Source organism: Plecotus auritus, assembly GCF_963455305.1.
Source record: "Plecotus auritus genome assembly, chromosome: 4".
Lineage (NCBI taxonomy): Eukaryota > Metazoa > Chordata > Mammalia > Chiroptera > Vespertilionidae > Plecotus > Plecotus auritus.
Window position 1 is genome coordinate 70,688,500 of NC_137775.1, and position 22,560 is coordinate 70,711,059.

The 22,560-nt window shown below is 38.2% G+C and overlaps 1 protein-coding gene across 1 annotated transcript in view; it reads right to left on the reverse strand.

Annotated features, from left to right (window-relative positions):
* Window positions 1–22,560, reverse strand: part of COL19A1 (collagen type XIX alpha 1 chain) — a 325,830-nt gene that overhangs the window by 44,551 nt on the left and 258,719 nt on the right. Inside the window, 17 exon segments of the mRNA XM_080665043.1 lie at window positions 1,417–1,470; window positions 4,364–4,417; window positions 4,674–4,727; window positions 4,812–4,916; window positions 8,587–8,628; window positions 9,915–9,968; window positions 10,061–10,105; window positions 10,212–10,247; window positions 11,805–11,882; window positions 11,990–12,034; window positions 13,031–13,120; window positions 13,809–13,862; window positions 16,162–16,215; window positions 16,882–16,935; window positions 17,030–17,065; window positions 18,423–18,458; window positions 21,761–21,823. Of these exon segments, the coding sequence (XP_080521169.1) occupies window positions 1,417–1,470; window positions 4,364–4,417; window positions 4,674–4,727; window positions 4,812–4,916; window positions 8,587–8,628; window positions 9,915–9,968; window positions 10,061–10,105; window positions 10,212–10,247; window positions 11,805–11,882; window positions 11,990–12,034; window positions 13,031–13,120; window positions 13,809–13,862; window positions 16,162–16,215; window positions 16,882–16,935; window positions 17,030–17,065; window positions 18,423–18,458; window positions 21,761–21,823 (954 nt within the window).

A 22,560-nucleotide genomic window follows, 5' to 3' on the forward strand; every position in this document is an offset into this window, starting at 1 on the left:
TTTCATGGTTCCTTTCACAACCCTCTCTCTTAATTTTTAATTTTAGTCTACAATTTAAAGCCAGGTTTGTTCTACATAACTGTGGTGAAAGCAAAAATGATAAAATTTTAATTATGGCAAATCCATGATTCAAAACATTAAGGGAAATGATTACATTCTCACTTGTGTGGTAAATACCATTTGCATAGGAACTCTAAGAAGCGAAGAGTTGGAGAAGTTAAGAAATGTTGCTATCTTTAGCAAATAAAAATACAATATTTGGGCCCTGGCTCCTGTGGCTCAGTTGGCTGGAGTGTGGTCCCATGCATTGAAAAGTCTCGGGTTTGGTTCCTGGTCAGGGCACATGCACGGGCTTCAGTTTCAATCCCTGGTCCTTTGCTTGTAAGGGCAACTGATATATGCTATAGAGCAACCAATATATGTTTCTCTCATTGATATTTCTCTCTCTCTCTCCCCCTCATCCTTACTTTATCTCTAAAAATCAATGAAAAAACATATCCTTGGATGAGGATTAAAAAATACACTATTTGGGACATTCTAAAAATATTGTTCAGATAAAATTAAAATTGAACTGTGTGTCCTATATTTTAACTGGAAACACTAGACTTGAGCTTTGCTTTAATGAGAAATTGGATCTAGCTGGTGGAAAAGGAAAATATATTCTATTTTTGGAAACACAATATAACCAAAGACACAAAGGCGATGGTGTTGTGTCTGAGGGTAAGTGAGAAAAGGTACTGAGTAAAGTAGAGGCATTTTAATTTTTTTTTAAAATATATTTTATTGATTTTTTATAGAGAGGAAGAGAGAGGGATAGAGAGTTAGAAACATCGATGAGAGAGAGACATCGATCAGCTGCCTCCTGCACGCCCCCTACTGGGGATGTGCCCGCAACCCAGGTACATGCCCTTGGCCGGAATCGAACCTGGGACCCTTCAGTCCGCAGGCCGACGCTCTATCCACTGAGCCAAACCGGTTAGGGCAAAGTAGAGGCATTTTAATTCATAAATAGGAATGAAAATAAATTGAATCTGATGATCCATGACCAATTTTTTCCCTGTAGAAAATAAATTCTTAGTTTATGGTGCTCAAGAATGTAAAGGTGTAACCATCTAAATATCTCTTCCAATGGTTAATGCCAAAAAATTACAATTAAAAAATGGAATGTTCTTTTCTATCCAAGTTCTTTTCAAAAACTAGCTTAATCCCAGACTGATTTCTGGTCAGGTAGCAACCCTGAACAACCTTAAGTAATACTAAATGAAAATCTGAGATGGTAGATGCTACTTTTCCATGCAACAGCTGGATAATCTACATAGAAGCACAGAGAACAAAAAACAATGAAAAATATTAGTTCACCTTTCATCACTCCAGCAGATACGAACCATGGGCAGAACAGTTCTAGCAAATACTTACAGGGGGTCCAGTTGGGCCTGGAGCACCCGGAATGCCTGGAATTCCTTGAAGACCCTAGAAGAGATAGTTCCTACCATAAAATCTATCATATCAGTGAAAACAAGGCATTTTACTTAACCAAATAATTTTACTATTGAAAATTAAACATCTATGTTGACTAATCAAAACCATGATATATGCCCTATTACAAATACCGGATTTCAAAGAGTCTTGTGTAACGGGGAGGAGGAGATCAATGGGGGAACAAAGGGGGACATTTGTAATATTTTCAACAATAAAGATAAATTTAAATAAAGGAGTCTTGGGAAAAATCTTATGTGTGCTTGTGTTAAATAATGTGGACATATTTTTTCTTCAAGATATCATCCTCACTGGCAATACTATGTGTGAGTGTGTGTGTGTGCATCCACATGTGCATGTACATGTGTGAATGGTATGAGTTAGGATATTGTACTGGCTCTTTTTATTCACCCACCATTAATTTTTTTACAGGTGTATAAGTAGAAAGAAAAAAATTTCCTTTGGGAATGGCACCTCTAAATATCTGGAAATTATAAATGCTATGCCACAAATTGCTTTATCTAAAAATACCAACATCTTCATAAAATTCTCTCCATATGTACATGTATAAAATATGCATTTACTTACATATTTTTTTTGCTACTTTTAGTTTCAGCACTGAATCAGCCTAGAGATGCTGAGTGAGTCTTTAGGCAGTCTAATTTATAAGCTTGGGACTCATTAACCTTTGATGACCACATTAAACTTTAAAATAAACCTCAGTCCATAAATAAAAAAATCATTCTCGACAGTCTTTTTCTGAACAAGCTGAAATTTTGAAGTAAGGGTAAAAGTTACTATGGATACATAAAGGGCAATAAGATAATTTTAGAAGACAAGGTGGTCATTAAAGAAGATGAATACATATTAAAGAGTAGGACAGTCAATTTAGCATATAGTGCCAAGCTAAAATATAAATTAAAATTTATTGTATAGATATTTAGGGACCACTAAGTTCTTTCCCTGCTCTGATATTTTCATTTTGCAAGTCCTAGCCCAGTTGCTACAAGAAAATTTATTTATTCATTGTAATAATTTATGGCTGACAATATTTTCATATCCTACTTATCAATTATTATTCTGAGATATTGTAGGAAGGCCTACATTCCAAACAAGAATTTACTTTGACTATAAGATGTGTGTTCTATTTGCAACTTACAAATTGCTACCTTGAGTTGTGAAACATCTGCAAAAAACGTAGAGGATAATGTCACTTTTTCTAAGACCAATAAACAAACAGGCAACTCCTGTCTCTAAGTTCCCAGATGAAACTTAACTTTCTGGAATTCCCTATGTAATAAGAGTCTTGTGCAAAATATTGTGTACTCTGTTAAAGGTCCATCAGGTGTCCTTCAGAAAGAAAACACTAAAATAGCAGAGGAATAATAGCAATGGATTTCAATTCACCAAGAGGATGAAGTATCTATCCTGTTAAATCAATAAAAATTAACTTCTAGTAAATTTGATTTAGAGTCCCTTATAAAAACCCTGAATTCCAATTATTTCCTGGTCTTTTTTGTCATTACCTTCTCAATCGCCTCTGAAGCCTACCTCTTGAATCTAGGCACTTAACAGCTATTAGAATATTAAAATCAGATATTGTGCTTGTATTTCAATGAAACATTCTATGGAGCATGAAGAAGCAAATACTCAACAAGTCTTACTTAATTTGAAAATAAAATGCCCTTACAGTTTTATTTATGAATGAAAATATTATATTTCTATTCTTCAATTTTTAACTTGGAAAAAATCAAGAGCCAATCCTCAGTCTTCTAGAACAGGATCAATATTAATGAAAAAGAATAATACACAATGATCATTTATAATTTGAAATAAAACTCCAACTCAAAAAATAGATCTACTTCATACCGTTATGATTTTCTGCACTAATATCAAGGTTAATATATGCCAGGTGGCTTACTTACTTTCATTAAGAATTATTAGCATCAAAACTGTTTAAACTAACAACAATTCATCATCCTAATAGGTTTTTCTAATAGTTAATGTGAATTATGCAGGAAAAGAATGATACCCTGAGCATCACCATGGCTTTGAGTCAGAAACTTATACCATCACCTCAAAAGCACATTTGACTTTGAACCTTAGTCCAGAAATGGGCAAATGATTTAAGCTAGTACAATCAGATTCTTTTCTCACAAGAGTTTGAAAGTTGAGCAGACACACTGACAAAACAAGGTCATTGAAGTTGAGTCATATTAGAGCCAGGTTCCAGAGAAGTCCTGCAGAGTTCTGGGGCTGTTCTTATCTCCAGATTGGTTCTTAACTATTCTTCCCATCCTACTAGCTATCTTGGGATATTTGTCAGTGAAACCCCCCTTCTCCAACTCTGTGCTTTTTTTTTTAATTGTCTTTTTTAAAAAAATTAAATTCTTTATTGTTTAAAGTATTAGGAGTCTCCTTTTTCCCCCATTGACCTCTCCCCAGCCACCCCCACCCCCAAGCACAAGCCCTCACCCCCCTACTGTCTGTGTCCAATGGTTTTGCTCATATGCATGCATACAAGTCCTTTGGTTCATCTCTTACCCTTACCGCCCCGCCGCCCCCGCCCCTGGCCTTCCCTTACACAACCCCTGGCTTTTATTTTGGGAGAGCTGGAATTATCATCTGCTACATGAAAATAGAAACATAGCAACTGATATATCAACTTTGTGCTTTAGTTTCATTGACTTAAAAACTGGACCATTGATAATAAACCTTAACATATTAATATATTTAAAATGTGCTAACATTTGAAAAGACCTAACTAAGTCTTTGTTTTTATTTGTTTCAGTATTAAAAATGAACTCTAGAAAAATTGATGTCTTTCTTTTGGTGAGTTACATAAAGAGAATCAATAGGACTATATTATCAGAGAAGAACCTTTTACCTCATCGCCTTTCTCCCCAGGTATCCCAGGGTAGCCCCGTTCTCCTTTGCTTCCCTAAAAAGACAATAAATTCAGCAAGTACACTCAGTCACTTTGTCATCTTTTGAAACAATGACGGTATCTCTTCTCAGGATACTTGGGCCATATAATTTGGACAGAGTTAGGGAACAAATAAATTACATTTGCCAATGGCTTTATACCAATTTTCCAAAAATATTTTGCAAGAAGTAGTGTACTTTAAAACAGGTTTCCTTTTTTCACATTGAATTGAAGGTCACACAAAGGAGAGTGAAGAAGAGACCTTCCTTACCTTTGGTCCTTCTCTGCCTGGGATTCCTGGAGGGCCCCGTGGCCCTATGTCACCCTGGAGGACAGGGTAGTAATAGATCTGAGAGAAGGCACTATGTGTCACCTACGAAGCCCATCAACACCCAGCCTGCCTTCTTACCTTCTGGGCTATAGAATCGTACTTTCCAGGCTCACCAGCGCCTCCTTCTTCTCCTTTGTTGCTTTTCAGCCCAGGGACACTGGTTTGGCAGTTGCCACAAAAGTTCTAAGGAGTAAAAAGACAAGGTGACTGAGAGATTCATGAAAGTCATCTATAAAAGGGAGGTTTGATCAAATTTGGAGTTCTAATTGAACTTTTGCCAGAGATAAGTGATAGAACAATTGCTATATCATCACTTTCAGAAACTTAATTTATCCAATTTGAAAAAGACTACTTTTTGTGACGTAAAAACTACTTATGTACCTAGTCACTAATATCTGTTTATGATACTGGTGAGCTATTTAAGAAACATGTCTATGATGATATTTAAAAGGAAAATTCTAAATTAATAAGAAATAGACATGTCAGTCAAGAATGCAGACTGAGTTTCAACTGCCTAGTAAGCATGTTTAAAAAAGAGGTGGGGAAATTAAGAATAAAAAGAGAGGTGGTATTATAGTTTAGAATAACCAGAAAGATTACAGAGCTCATACAGCCAGTACAATAAATTCTTAAAAGAGAAAGAAAGAGAAATCTGTGAAGAAACGATTTTTCTTTTCTGAGAGCAAAATTAGTTAGAGAATTCTACATAGTTTACCAACATTTATTTGTCAATGGAAGCACTCATGTGAGAAATAATTACTTGAGTGACTTGGACCTGACTTCTATGTCAGATCCAAGTACAGATAGGAAATCTAAGTGGAATTACCTTTCCATTGCCTTCTCGGTAACCTTTAGCTGATTGGGAAAGGCTTGCATTTAAGTGTCTGAGCTTCCAAGATAAACATCTTATCATGTATCTAAAGAAAAGTTGTCTGCAAAAAGCCCTGGAAAGGCTTATTGTTAAATAAATTGTTAAATAAAATATTATCAGGAAAGGCACAGAATAGGGACCATTGGATGGGGGAGAAAGTTTAGTTTTAACAGTTGACAGAAGATAGGACTCTAGAAGCCTCTACTCTTTCATCCTTTTCACCAAAGGGAAGATTCTTTAAACATGAAGAGGGAACTAAAGCTTGCTATTGTGAAGTTAGAAAAAAATTTGCGCATGGCTATTCAAGTTCAATATTTTTGACCCATTGAATATTAGCATAAGTCTGATTTCCAAACAAATTAGTTTCCTTGGAAAACTAATTTTATATTATAGTGAAAAGATTCTAAGGCAACTTGTCTAAAAAAAATGCTGGGCTAGAGTTCTCTTCATGGTAGGCCTTCTTAGTTCTCTTCATGGTGGGATATATAAATGGGAACTAAAGTATTCATTGTTTCTTAAACTAATTTTACCATCAGGATCTTTTTACAGAGGCAATGTGTTGGTAGAGGAGTTAAAAAAATACATATACAATTGCAGACTACCACTTATAATGTCTGAAAAACTATAATGAGAGAGAGATGCCTGAGGACTTAAGAGAACCAAAAAGTTTTTCATATTTAAAAAAGTATGAAGAAAATGAATTATTGTATCTATAGACATACATATAAATGTGGCATATCAGTACAGAGCAAAACCCTGGTATATCAATATACAACAACATTTTAGAATAGAGTATTCAATTGATTATTTTAATAAAACATAAAATATGGTAATTATTAAGAGTCAATAGAATTTTCTAAGAGTAATTTCAAACTGTCTTCATTTTCTTTAGGATTACCAGAATGGTAAATTAATTTTCATTAATGGTAAACTAGTTTTTATTAAGCTTCTTGAAAAAATGTCTTAAGATTTCCTTATGAAGAGGATAAGGATGCACCAATTATTAGCCAATACACAATCTCATTCAAAGAGGGAATAATGCACAGATTAACCTACATGATGGTCTTTGATAGGGTATCATTTTGGTCTGGAATTATTTCAGCTCTTTTCAATACTTTAATCAAAGGTATTTTTGAAAACAGAAATCAGGATGACCAAATTTGCTAAAGACTCAAGACAGAGAAGGAAAATTAATGAGTTGAGTAACAGGGTCAGGATTTAAAATGGCATTATTAAGTTGGCCTAATAGAGCCAATCCCCAACTAAATTCCTGTATTAGATTTTGCTTTGGGGAACTACATGCTTTCCTATTCTATTGAATACAGTTTGTTGGGACTATCAGTCAACACGTCCTGCCTGCCTCTTGCCAATCTGCTCTCCTGAGTCTCAGAGCCTCAGCTGAGATGCTAGGACTGGAAGAATGGCAGAGAGCTTTATTAGAGGGATGCTGCCCTGATGAAACTGTCTAAATTCCAAGAGCCTTGCAGTCCTGATCCCTCACCATGTCAGAGCCTATTCCGTCTTTTTGAGCCACCCCATATCCCATCGGGATATTCATTTCTGCTTAAGTGTATAAATTTTTGATCCTTGCAGTAAAGAACCCTAGCTATTTTGGAATGGTATAACACAATTCTGCTATTTACAACATTACTGCATTGTAAAGAACTGAGACAATGTCCGAGGACCTGTATTCCTATGTTCATGTTATACTTATGAGCTGTGTGACTCTGAGCAAGTTACTTAACTGCTGGGAACTTCAGTCCCTCATCTACAGAACGGGGATACGACCACAGTCTGAACTAACAGGGTTGTTGTAAAATTAAGTGAGATTACATAAGTAGAGCAGCACACTGCCTGGCATGTAATTGTAACTCAATAAATATAAGATCTTCCTGAAATTCCCATAAATATTCTTTTCTGACTTATTGGCCTTTGAAGGTTTTAAAAACATCTATAATATATTTTTATATATAATCATATTGAAATTCATATTTACATTTATATATATCTATTCTCAAAACTTTAGTCACCTAACAAGTACATATACTAGAATTCCTGAGCGTTTTGAATTCAACAAATATTCCTGCCTGCCTACTACTATGTAAATAATTGTACAGAACATTGGGTAAATGCCAGAAATATAAAATAAATCACATATACACACACATAGCCCAAATGTATGTGTCTCTCTCTGTATGTATACACTTATACACTGTCCATTCACACACAGACAGATAAAACACATTAACATTTGAATATAATGTAAAGAATCAGATTTTCAAGTGGGTTCACTCTATCTTAGCATACCATGAAGAAATGCAAGTACATAGAGCTATGGATGTCCCATTATCATTCCCTCCCATCTGTTCTACAAATAAAACACAGGAAAGTATTAGAGAAAAATGGCAGCAAGATTTATTCCCTCTGAGAAGGAAAGAAGTAGACATACTTTTTATTTGACAGAGTAACAGGTGTTAAGGCAATTGTTGGCTTTGGAACTTGAGAGTTCATTTTGTAAACTCCTATGATATCAAACCTCAGCCTTGCAATCAAGCTGTTTATTGAGAAGCACTGGTTTTCATCCTGGATCTGGCCACGGCAGATACAGGGAGAAGGATTAGGTTTCTCAGTGGTGAGCCAGGGTGAGTAAACACCCGTTAAGAGAGGAGAGAATTATCTACTCAAGGGTGTCAGTGACAGGATTCCTTCCCTGTGGTTCATCTCAGTACCACCATCTCTCCCTTCCCCCGCCCTTCTACACCCAAAATGGGAGGGTGGTGATGAAGGAGAGAGTAGAAGAATTAGTATAAAGGGCGCAAGGTACATAAAAATACATATTCCTTTTTTCTATCTTATAGATGTTCTGCCACTTAAAAATGGAATTTTAGTTCAGGCTAAGCAATTAACTCAATTTCTTATAAAGATTCCTTTCTGATTTTTCCTGGAAATTAACATGTAATTTCTTACATAGCAACAAAGTACCTTGAGCAAAACACCGATGTCTCCCAAGAGAGGAAGTGCAATCTGTGGTTGAGAAAGAAGCAGATCCATGTATTTATACAGGCACACAATATGATGCAAACGTTCAACACAATGTAGACATTTTAAAGAAATACTCTTTATTCCTCTACTACGAACAACCAAACACATGCACATTATTGCTTTGATTCTGTGTCTCTATTTTATATCTTCATGACCATGGCAACCTTTATGCTAACCCTAACATATTACTGGTTTTACACTTGATCTTAGCCAAAACGCTGAGAAGCAATTTATTGTTAACGTTTTAAATAATGCATAAAGGTAAATCATTTATTCAAAGAAAATCACTCCTCTGCCAGGCAAATTATCAAGCTGTTGAAAAATGTAAAAATTACAGGCTGAGTTAGCCTTGAAGTTCTTTCTCACTGAAACTTAAAAGAGCCTATATGTGGCTTAAGGCATGGGCAAGACAGATCCGGAGGGAATTCAGGCAGTGTTTTGGCCTCATGCCTTAAATTGTCCCTTCAAAGAGACACTGTAAACCCAAGTAACACTTTACAAGATTCCCAGATGATGCACCGTGATTCACTCAGTGGTGGAGTTCAAGTACAGCTGAAACGTGCCTCCGCATGTAGCTTATAAAGGCACACAGGGCCCAGCCAGTGTGGGAACTAGAAGGATTTGTGAGGCTTAGAACTGAGAGGCCAGATTTGGATTTTATTATACGAAACTCTTAATACAATGTCATGTCCCATATGGCCTCTCAAATTATAGCTGCTGAATCTGAGGCTATTTAAAGATTTCTCTGTCGCTCAAAGCAAGATTTAAGCTAAAATAAAACTTTGGAACACACAATTAGTGCCTAAACTCATTTTGTAACAGCCCACTCAAGATACTTTTTGTAATCTAATCATTTCAGCATTTTAAAGCCACAGAATCAATGGCTACATACCATATTGTAAGTAACTTACCTGCAAACTTCCATTTAGAGAAATGAAATTCATTTAGTCTAGCATTAGAAAGAACAGAAATTGTGGCTATAGATTTTAACTCAATTTTCCATGGGATTGAGACATTATATGCCAAGGCTCAGCCTGGGGCAAAAATTGTACAGCTGAATTATACCCTTAGGAAGTAAATATTCATCACACACGCAAAAATGCTGACACAGCTTGACGTTTCCCCCCTCTACAAAATAATGGGGACAAACAAAATCACCAGGCAGTCACCGAGCATTCTAATTAGTTTGGACAGCAAAACTTGCTTGGTAGGCTGTTTGGCTTCTGGGTGTATTAAAGATACATAAATCAGGCAGTCTGTTGACATACCGGGTCACCTGGGGGGCCTGGCAGACCTGGCTTTCCATCCCTCCCTGGAGTTCCCTGAAAACAGAAACATGTTCACATCTTGGCACAGAGGAACAGGTGCAGATTAGACAGGTTGTGGGGGAGGAGTCGGTCAAGGCTGTCCTTACATCATTCCCTGGAGTTCCTGGCAATCCAGGGTGACCGCGAGGACCCTGGAAAAGGAGGGAAACAGTGAGTTAAGAGGATGGTCTTTAAGTAATTTCCCCCAAGTCAGCAAGCTGGATTTGCTGTGCCTAATAACTTGATTAAGTAGCTTACCTGAATACCTGGCTCTCCAGCTGGTCCTTGGGAGCCCTAAGTAGAATGAGATGCAATGATCAGAATTCTGCCAGGAATGTCCATAAATTATCCAAGGGGGATAAAGGGCTAAGTATGGATATTTAAGTGGAACCACACAGCTGGCCACCAGGCACACCCTGAAAACTCTCTGCAAAGTCAGCCCAGACTTTTGGGTGACAGGTAAACACTTCACTAGATGCCTGTTTCTAGAAAGATCCACATGGTTTGGCTCAGGTGCCAATGGTATTGCTCTCTCATCACCATCATCTGTCCCTGTACCCTCATGAACGCACAGACAATGCATCCAAATTCTACCTATTCAGAAACTGACTGCCCACCAGGTAACTGGATCAGGGCTTCCTTCTCCTGCTTCTACTTTGTGTCATTTCTCTGTTTGAAGAAATTTCCAGAACTGGTGTCCAGTGACAGGAGTAGGAAGTAAAACATTAGTCAGCTGTCTGTTTCTACTTCAACAAATCAGAATTTGGGGTAACTAGAACGAGGCTGGGTGATGATCAGTGACCCTAATGATGACAGCTCTAAGTCTAGTATGTGACCATGGACCACTGAATGAGGAAGTGACAACCAAGTAAGTAAAGAGCTGGTTTCCCCGCAGCTGGAGTCAGTAACGGCTCACAGACCTTTCCTTTTCTTATTTTTTATATAAATATTCACAGCACTGTTATTGTCAAAGCTACTTTTGCTCCCTGTCTATTTGCACTGTGTTCTTTTTATTTTTTGCTTCAACCTCCTCCAATCCCCTAATAATTTTCTGATCTACTTTCTTTTACTTTGTTTAATCTCCAGTGGTCTTTGATAGTCTTGCCCTGGAAAATCAAACAGCAGTCAACACACAACTGACTTCACTACTGACACCTCCTTTTAGCTCTCATAACTTCATTACAAGAGCAATTTCCCAAATGTCATTAATATAAGCATGCATTCCACTTTTATTGGCCCAGAATCTTTGTGTTTTTAAAATAGCAAATAAAAAGCTTTATTGCTTATTATTATTTAGTTAGCAAGTATGCATACCCTGGTCATTATTACCATAAGGCACTCTCCTTATAGCTAAAACATGCAAAAAAACCTGCCTATTCTTTGTCTTAACTATTAAAAACAACTTCTCTATTCTTTAAGATAATACTTAGAGATGTTGCATATCATCCCATTCATACATACTCCATTCACTTTAAATATTAACTTTTTATTTTATTCTATTTAAAAGCAAATAGTAATCTATAATAACCTAATAGTAGGTATTTTGATAATCGTACAAACATTCACTTGTACTTTTTAGTATATAGAATAGAGGAATAAAAGGTTAGGTAACTGTTTCTATTCCGAAATCAGTGTATGTGTGATCTGCCCTGTAAGTCACACACTGAGTGACCCCTCTGTGCTTTGTAACGTAACCTCAGTGCCCTTTAATTCTCTCCCTCTGCCCAGTGTTTATTGGTATTTCCTTCTCAGACCCTTTTATTCTTTTCTCCTTTTGAAATTTGTCACTGGATTTTGTTTCACAATATTGGAATCAACAGGGTTTCAAAAACTCAATTGAATTTCACTTACTGTTCGGCCAGGAATTCCGACCCCTGGTGGGCCTATGTCACCTGGGGAGCCATGGACACCAGGTAGTCCTCTTTCACCCTGGAAACGAGGTGCTTCTGTTAGTGTAGTGCCCAAGGGATGTAAGCTTTATGGCTGTATTATATTAATGAGTAATTCTTTAAAAATTGTCTATGATCTTTTTATACCTTTGGCCCACGGGGCCCAGGTGCTCCAGGATTTCCATCTAATCCCTAAAAGAATAAAAAAGGTGCATACATTTCTTTTTCTAAAAAGATTAATAACATTTAAGAAGTTATTAACTAAAAAATAGTTATTGCTCTTCATCTTTCTTGAATAAACCCTTTTCTATAAAATAATAATAAACAAGGAATACAAATTTCACTAGGGTATGGGTTTTATATAGTTACATTAAAATGCCTTTTCATCTTGCCAAAACCGGTTTGGCTCAGTGGATAGAGCGTCGGCCTGCGGACTGGGGGGTCCTGGGTTCGATTCTGGTCAAGGGCATGTGACTTGGTTGCGGGCACATCCCCAGTGGGGGGTGTGCAGGAGGCAGCTGATCGATGTTTCTCTCTCATCGATGTTTCTGACTATCTATCCCTCTTCCTTCCTCTCTGTAAAAAATCAATAAAATATATTAAAAAAAAATGCCTTTTCATCTTTAAAAGGCATCTGATACTGAGAACTATTTATCATTATTAATTAATATAAAAGGTCAAAGGGGATGAGAAAAATGCATATAAAACAGGCATACTGGTTAGATTTTCCCAGCTAACCAGTTTTCTATGTCTTGGAAACAGCCTGGACCAGCAGGACACTTTCTTCAGATGACCACCTGTGGCCACACCTGCAGAGCCCCAGAAAGGAAAATTCAGGCAGTTCTTCTGTTTTAACATAGTGTCCTAGCAAGGTTTATTTTTTAAAACTGGTGTTCCTTACTAGGCTTCATAGATCCCTAAAGAATCTATGCCTTCTGCAGAGTGGGCCTGTGAAGCTTCCAAAATTGGCTGTAAGATGGAGCATGTATGTGCATTTTCTTCAGAAGAAAGGCCTTTGCTTGCATAAAATTTCCAAAGAGATTAGGTCTCTAAGCTGAAGAATAAGATGAATATTTATTTTTCTGCAGATCTAAACATGATTCTGTACTTCTGATCTGAAACTGGGAGCACACAGAGGATAACTAACAATCTTTCCAGGGAAATATTAATAAAAGAGCTGGTACTTACTGGATCTCCTGGCAGGCTTTTCCCTGGAGGACCAGCCTCACCTTTTGGACCTGGAAGCCCAGGAGGGCCTATAATACCACCTGGATCTCCCTGGGGAAAACACGGTAAGATTCTTACTTCCTTGTCCAGGTTCATGGTGGGAGGTGTGGAGGCAGTAGTTTCCACTGATTTAAATTGTCATTATAGCCAGTCAAACTTCATTCATTCACTCTTTCTACAATATTTAGTAAGTGCCTAATTCATGCTAGGCACTGTTCTAGTTATCTTAAGTGCATTTAGATTTTATAGTGAGTTATGTTAACAATAAATTTTGCAGTATCATGACATATTTATGTGCATAAATATATGCACAATAAAGGCATTTATTCATAAAACTCGTTAGCTGATCTTTATGCTTTCTTTAAGTTATTCCCCAGAAATGGTTCAACACTAATATACTATTTCCACATAGACATCAAGAAACAGGCCCTGAAAGATTGAGACTTCTTAGGTCCATATCAGAGTAAGCAGCTGAGTCTGAAGCAGACTTTCTGAGTCCTGAGTTCTTCCTCTCTGAGTTAGTTCATTTTGTCAGATTGTGTTTTTATGCCAGAACCAGGGCTGCCACAAATGGATAACATTATTCACCCCATGGTTTATGTGGCTGTCACTTCCCTTCATAATCCTGGCAGCCTAGTCCTGAGTCCTGTTCTTTCACTCCCCCAATGCCCTTTGACCCTCTGCTTCTTCCTCTGCCTTAGCCATTTAATATGCACAATGAGTAAAATGGAAGCTATACCTTTTCTCCTTTAATGCCTTGTTTTCCTGGGATACCATGTTCTCCTGGCAACCCCTAGACAATTTAGAATTAAAGGGAAATAGCAATTAGAACATCTCTTATTATAATGACACTAGAGGCCTGGTGCATGAAATTTGTGCACAGGGGACGGGGTGTCCCTCAGCCCAGCCTGCACTCTCTCCAATCTGGGACCCCTTTGGGGATGTCCGACTGCCAGTTGGCCCGATCCCGTAGGGATCCCGAAACCTGCAATCAAACATCCCTCTCACAATCCAGGACTGCTGGCTCCTGACCACTTGCCTGCCTGCTTGCCTGATTGCCCCTAACCACTCTGCCTGCCAGCCTGATAGCCCCTAACCGCTCCCCTGCTGGCCTGATTGACGCCTAACTGCTCCCCTGCCGGCATGATCATCCCCAACTTCCCTCCCCTGCCGGCCCAATAGCTTCCAACTGTCCTCCCCTGCCAGCCCAATTGCCCCCAACTGCCTTCCCCAGCGGGGCTGAGGGTACTGGGGAACTGAGGCTGGATGAGGCGGGGCTGAGGGGACTGGGTGCCACCATCTTGTGGCTGTGGACATGCCATCTTATGAGAGTGTGGCAGTCAATTAGCATATTCCCTCTCTGTTGGCTGTGGACACTACCATCTTGTGAGGGTATGATAGTCAATTAGCATATTCCCTCTTTATTAGATAGAATTTTTATCTGAGTCTTTGTCAGGAAAACAGAACTTCAATATATAAAGTGTGTGGGGATGGGTTGATTTTGATATTTTAGAGAGGAAAAATTTTAGTGAAAATATGTTATTTCAAGGGAAGTAACTGGGATATAGTGGGAAAGAAACTAAACAAGGGAGAATTGAACCAAATATTGCCAAGAAGGGGTGGGATCATGATGATTGATAGCATCACATGATTCAGAAGGGCAATGGGGTAAATAGAAAAATATGCTTTTACTATATTTCAGCAACAGGGGCCCTTCTCCTTTTGATTTTGTTCTCTTTTTTAGCTTCAGCCACTATCACTTCCCTTTACTTCATGGGCATCTTGTGGCTCCATCTGTGCCACCAACATTTTTTCTCTTTCCGGATCTCTTCACTAGGGACACCTGTAATGGTGCATTCACTGCCTTGGGGGATCAACAAAAAGCTTAGTTCTATGAACTGAATGCTCAAAGTATGGAGCAGAACAAAATGCACTATAAGATAGACCTCTGGAGCATGCAAAACAGAGCAAGGGTTCATGGAGCTGTCTCCAAGGTGATGACCAAAGGAGAGATTCTAATACTTGTCTAGAGGGTACTGGAATTGTGGCCAAACAGAGATCAGTTTCCAAGAAGATATGGGCAAGCATTTTTCTTGTTTTGCTCAAGTGATGACTGTTGGTATGTCTCAGCTCAGAAGGCTAGGGAGGTAGTCCATGGGACAAATGGCTTACTTGGAGGCATGGATAGAAAAGTGCATTTAAGGGGGGAGAGAGAGAGAGAGAGAGAGAGGAGAGAGAAGAGAGAAGAGAGAAGAGAGAAGAGAGAAGAGAGAAGAGAGAAGAGAGAAGAGAGAAGAGAGAAGAGAGAAGAGAGAAGAGAGAAGAGAGAAGAGAGAAGAGAGAGAGAAGAGAGAGAGAGAGAGAAAGAGGGAGAATGAGTCCACTAAAGATAGGTTATAATGCAACCTGAGGACCTTTCTCCAATTGCATTACAGAAATATTTTCAGCCAAAAGACTTGTTCTTTTGGGAGGCTCACACAAGAAAGAACAACAGAAGTTTCGGAAATATCTTTTTCTTTTTTTGGATGGAGAACTGAACCAAGGCAATGCATAATGGAAATGCTTGCTTTCTTTCTTGCTTTTTCTTATTTCTTTCGATGTTTCCCATCTCCTTTACTATTGGTAGACCAATGACAATCATATAAAAATGATAATTTAGTTAACTTGTGTCCCAAAGACCAATTTATTAGGCTACTGATATTAGAAAAGACCTCACATAAATATATGCAGGTACTAGCCTCCACCATAGCCCTTGACATTAGCTATGATAATGTTGTTTTTAACCAGAGAAAAACAACCAAATTTAATTATATACATACGTATGGGAACTTCACATACATGAGCATCAGAGACCCCATATACATGAATTATTCAGAGGCAGACAAGCAAAATGAGATATATATGACAAACTGAGCTAAGAAATGCAGTTAGACACAGGCTGCTATGATCACTTTAGTGGTAGAGATGACCTATGACTTTGAAAAATGCAGTATAACTCAGTCACATGAACAGATGTTGAGATTCTTTAAAACAAGTCTCAGTCTCAATTTAATTTTCAAATATCAAAGACACTTGTATCTACTAATACATACAATATCTCCAGGTGGTCCTCTGGGTCCCATAGAGCCTGCAGGTCCTTGCTGACCCTAAAGTAGAAGGTGACATGTACTTTTTAACTTGTCTAAAAAATGTACCTGAATATATATAAAACATGGTGTGACTTATATCTGTAGAAATGTGGACCTTCCACCCGCCTACCTTCTCTGAATAACACTGAAATGTGCTGTGGGCTTACAAGAGAGCTTTAAGATGTTCTTATTTTAATGGATTTCATCAGCAGGTGAGGCCTGGATAACTTGCCTTACCTGTTGGTGGGAGCATCTCATGTGAATCTCTCCCCCACCTCCCAACAGGGGGGCTTTCTTGGGACACTTCCCCAGGTCCCAGATGGGGAACTCAAGCATCTCAGGGATGCACAATTTTGGCTTAGAAATTGAACCCTTAATCCTACTTACTTTAAGAAAATAGTTCAGGGCCATAGATTTAGCTCACATTGTTTACTCTTGACACTTTAGAGATGCTATTGTGAATATGTTCTGAAAAAGAATTTAAATCCCTATTGTAAATCAAAAGGCACAGCTACTGTGTGTGTAATAAATGCAGCCTATGAGGGGAAATCACCATGGAAACATGATAAAGCCTCTGAGAACATTTGTGAAGAAAATGAGTGGCACTAGACTACCTTGTTTCACATAGAAATGGTGATAACTCCAAAATTATTTCCTCCTTTATTTCAGTTATTTCTTATATACCTTTAGTCCTGGGCTTCCTATTAAACCGGGGGGACCAGGATCTCCAGGTTCACCCTAAGCAAAGGAGTGAAAAGGAAATTAAACTGGTTACTTTGATTTTCACATTATCATTAGATTGGAGATGCAATTGAAGAATGTCAGAGATTACCTTTCTTCCTTGTGATCCTATTATCCCTGGTTCTCCCTGTAAATAAAATAATCAGTATATATATATAATGCTTAAATTCAGATGGAGATGAGCATCTCTTGTCATGAATTTATTTGCATTTCCACTAATTAGCATACAATGAAGGGGGAATTATGGAAGACATGACGAAGTCAAGGAGGGTTCATTCTAAAACACTATTTAAAATACTTATTGCTAATAAATAAACAATATTTTTCTTTTCTTTTTTTCTTTGTAAATTTTTTTCTCAGTGTTGCTTTTGACACTGTAATCATCACGTTCATCACATTCCATTAGCAATAACTGCCTTCTTCACTCAGCTAACATTGTTACAATTTGCCATAGGCTAATCTTTTATCTCAGAGAATTAAAAATTCAGATGAGGAGGTAAAGAAGAGTAGAATTGAAGTTGCTATGTCATGGTGATTCTACTATCAGGTATATGTACTTAATTAAAAAAAAACACAGAAAAAATAAAGGTTATACACAAGACAATGATATTGGCAATACTAAGTTTGCTTTTATATTTCCCATGACTTATTATTGACCATTTTGATAAAATTATCCTGGTTGATAAATACAATTTGTATCACTAAGATAATTTTTGAAAAAACTGTATTTTGTATTTTATATATCTTACTAGAGGCCCATTGCATGAAGAGATTCGTGCAATAGGCCTTCCTTCCCTTGGCTTCCAGCACCGGTTTTCCTCCGGCACTCGGGAACTTCGCTCTGGCCCGAGTCTGCCGTCTTTGTCTTTGCTGCAGACTCCGGAGTCTGCCATCTTTGCTGCAGACTGCAGTCTTTGTCTTTGCTGCAGACTCCAGCTGGAGTCTGCCATCTTCGTCTTCGCTGCAGACTCCGGAGTCTGCAGTCTTGTCTTCACTGCAGCACTCCACTCCTGTAGATCCCTTCGCCACCTGCCCTCCCTCTCATAGCAGGCATCCTGCCCCGCCTGGCCACTCCACGCCTGGAGCAGTGGGGTGGCCGCCATCTTTGGCCTTCTAATTTGCATACTCACTCTGATTGGCCGTGGGCATAGTGGAGGTACGGTCAATTTACATGTTTGTCTATTATTAGGTAAGAAGTGGGTATATTTCAAAAGATTCATGTCCAATCACAAATAGTAATGGGTTAAAAAAATATACTCTACCCATACCAGATGTTAAAGTGTCATCAGAGGATAAAATTTAACAAGGTTTAAAATTTCTCATTTATCAAAATAAAAGAGTCAAAATACACAGAGGAAAAAGTAAAATGCTCAGGGACCTTCTTTCATCAAATCTATTAGACTCCAAAGTAAACATACCAGGAATCAGAGAGAAAGAAATCAATGAAGTAGAAAACCCAAGATAGTGATAAAACATCCACTTACTTTATCTCCCTTTTCACCTTTTGTAAAAGGTTCCCCCTAGGAAAATGGGTAGAAAACAGAATCAATTACAAACACTTTTAGAAATAAACTCTCCAGAACTGAAATTGAATATCCTGCAGGGCAACCCAGACTCCGTTCAGGCACTCCTCTGTAATGGATCCAGAATATCACACAGTACCCTGTACAGCTTAAAGGGAGTATATGAGAATGAGTTACAAAAAACCGTCCATATTCCCAAATGAACAATAAGCTAATCATTCTAATACTATTTTGAGAATCCTGAGTGGATGACAAATTGAAATTGAAATGCTGCCCAAGGCCAAAGTTTCCTTTTCCACAGTTCACATAGAAGGTGAACACACACACACACACACATACACACACACACGCACACACACACACACACACACAATTTCTCCCAACGGAACCATGCTGGGCATGCAGCACAAGCAAGAGATAACCTTTCTTGGGTTAAGCCACAGAAATTTCAGGGATAATTTGTTGCTTAGCATAACCTCGCCTACTCTTACTAATATGCCCCAATATCTAGCCAACATGATTAAATCTCTTAATATTGGTTAATTTCTCACATTAGAGCAGGGCTTTATTTACATTCTTACCTTTCAGCTTTAATTCTTAAACATCTATTTGATTTTTAAGATAGGAGATGATCTTAATTAGATATAAGCAATGGTAACACTGCTTATATAACAGCTCATTTCTGCTTATATTACACTGCTTATGTCATTGCTCATTTAGAGCCACTATCAGGCCACATTGACTAAAGTAACTAGTTTTAAAAAACACACAAGAACAGTAAACTGCTTGTCTAGAGACTTGATGCTTAGTCTAACTCCCATGGCTACTGTCTGGGTCAAGTCACTTACCTTTTAAAATTTCTCTTTCATTATCTATAAAATCATGGGATTCAACTAGATGATCTCTTACATATATTTTAGCTCTGATACGTTTCAGTAGACATTTAGTCTAATTCTCAATGTCCCGTAGTGGGGGACAAACTGCCATTTGAGATAGGAAGTTCGGAATTTAATTTGCCTGAACTTTTTGGATGAGTTGTTTGAACCTTCTGGTTACTATGCAAAGTCAAGTCCAGATCCTGTTCTAGAATAGACATGCTGAGGCTATAGAAAGCTAACCTTCTCTGCATAATCATGTAAAAATGTACTTTTTTATGTTGGGGGGATGTCAAGCAAAGTTGTATAAGGAGGTGGTATAATTAAGGGAGTAATAGGGAACTTGCAAAAAGATGAGTTAAAAGAAAAGAAGGTTGTTCACCTGGGTGGGCTGCCCCCAAATGTTGGTGGTAGGAGGGAAAGCCAGCGGGAATCTCTGAGGAGTTGTGAAATCCTCCAGTCCTTGCTACTCTAAGCATGACCCATGGACCAACAGCAGGAGCCCCGCCAGGGCGCCTGTGAGAAATGCAACTTCTCAGACCCCACCCAAGATCTAATGAATTAGAACCAGCATTTCAAAAGGATCCCCAGGTGATTCAAGTGCACCTTTGAGAAGCAGGAAGTATTTCCTTTCTGCTATACACATCCCTGATTTTCCAGTAGAATTTTAGTAAATCTTACTGCCAGGCCTGCCATCTGTCATGTGGAAATTAAGGGTCAGTGTTCAAGCTTGGAGAGGAGTCAGTGGAGACCTGGAGAAGGAGTTAGGAGTTGGTAAGAAGTGTCAAGTGTGGAGCATCAGGAGTGAGTTGGCAGATGGAAGAGGCAGTGACCACTAGACTAGATTTATGGAACATGTGAGTTTCCTAGACATTCATGGGAACACCCAGTTGGGGAACCCTGTTAAAGATTGTTACTTCCTGCAGAGGGTGGGGTGGAGGTTTGGGCTTGATACTAAGGGCAAGCATGACCTCTGAAGGTAGGAGTATGTAGGGTACCTGGGTAACAGCACTCATTCTAAAGGTGCCTGAAAGTTTACTGTCATTGCTAGATTTTTAAAGCTGAAGCACAGGGAACGTTTCGCTTTGTAATATTGAATACTATTAATAATTGTTCCTGTTTGGCATGCAGACATTTTAGTGACTCGTCATTCATTATCCCTGGTGAACCAATATCCTTTGTTCAACCTGGTGAAGAAAAGTAAAGGTGATTTTCAACAAGTATGACCTTTTTGTTTATTATTTTATTTTTAACAAAAATGAAACATTTGTTAAGTCTGATTCTTGCTGATTCATATAAAGATTGCCATAGGTTGTCTGTTTGTTTGTTTTAGCAGCATTTTAAAAAACTTATTTTTGTAACTAGGATTCATGTAATCTCTATATGTGGTCCTATTTGAATACAAAGAGTACTATAGTGAGATATTTTCCCCCACCATCAACAAAATAAGTTTTTAAAGAAACCGGCCTCAGTAACATTGACAGGTGGCTTGAGAGGCCATTTTGATCTTACAAGAACCAAGAAAGGAAAGTAACTTAAGGAAGTATACTGAGAGCAGTTGTTTGAGCAAATAGACACGTTTCTAATTTTTTTGATAAATTAGCCCCAGTCTTTAGATATATTGATTTAATTACTCATTTCAGCTATAATATTTAGTTATTGCAGGGCAGCTTAATGTTTTTTAAACACTGGTTCTAGAGTCAGGCTACTGAAGTGGGAGTCATGGCTTTAAGACTTACTAGCTGTGTAACCTTGGGCAAGTTACTTACCCTCTCTGTGCCTCAGTTTCCTCATCTTGGGGTGACAGTAGCCTACCTCAAGTGGTTTTCTTTTGAAAGAATTAAATCCCTACAAGTAAAATGTAGGGAGCAGCTATGGGGTTATGCCTCAGACTGACCTGTGGCGGGGCCACAAACAAGTCCCAGCTTGGAGGGCAGAGCCCTTTTAGCATAATTAAGCTTAACCTTATAGCCCTCCCTAGTTCCTTCCTAGTAGCTAATGGGCTGTGGGAGGTGCAGCAAGTGCTGCCAAAACAAGGTGAAACTCACAAGAACATTGTAAACATGTTGACCACTTCCCTTGTTTTGATCTCACTATAAAATAAAGCCTGGGCTTGCAGGCTAGGTCTGTCTGTGTCCTCATCCAGGTATGGGAGATCCGCTGAGCCCCAGCTGTATTCTCTTGTCTGTCTGTCTTTAATCCTTCACCGCCCCTCCTCAGGCTCACCGAACCCTTTGGCTGTGCTGGCTTGGCACAGTAAAAGACTTAGTGCCTCGCATAGAGCGCTTGCTCAAATATTGGAGCTATCGTTCTTGGCCATGGCAGGGGCAACCAAGGTATATAGAAGTGAGGCTAATTAGGAAAAACATTTTTAATTCTACATTTTAGATATTCTTTCTTGGCCCTAAAAGCTAAAATACTTACAGATTCTCCTTTTTGACCTTTAGGGCCAACAGACCCTGGAAATCCTGGTTGTCCAGTTTCCCCCTTTCAAAAAAAAAGCAGAAGAGAGATTTTGCATGAGGTCAGATGAGATGAGTACTGTTGTGACGATCAGAGTCAGACTAATTGCTTGAGCTGCTTCTAACCTATTATCCTCCAAGAGACAATGACAAGTTCTGAATGGAGTTAGGCTACTTGCATAGTAATGTGTTTGTCAGCACTTCACAATGCCTTTAGGTCTTTTAGACATCCATAATATTCACTGTACTTAAAATTAATCTGAAACAAAAATTATTTTTCAAGAAAAGAACATCTAGAGGAGAAAAAATTATAATTTTGCTCTGCTGTACCAAAAAATTTTTTTTGATCTTAAAGACATCAGATTGTTTAACTGACACAATAATCCAGACTCATTTTATTTCAGACAGTTCTTTCTTTTTTTAGCTGGGGGGAGATGGAGGAGTGGAGAGACAGGAAGACAATGAGTCTCTCAGCTGTTTCCAGCATTTACGTTGCAGCTTAAATGATTGGCTATGGACAAAGAAGATATTCTTGTCAATGTGGTGACAGCAACAGCTTAGAAATGTTTAAGGATGTCTTAGATCTTGAAGAGGAATTTGTATGCAACATATAATTGAAAAAATACAATTTTAGAAATAATTCTTGTGGAAAGAAAATATCTCACTAATCAGATTTCAGAGGAATCTTCAGCACTGTGCTACTTTTTAGTGTTTACCAAAATCCTTGACTATGGCATACTTGTATATCCCATAAACATAGCC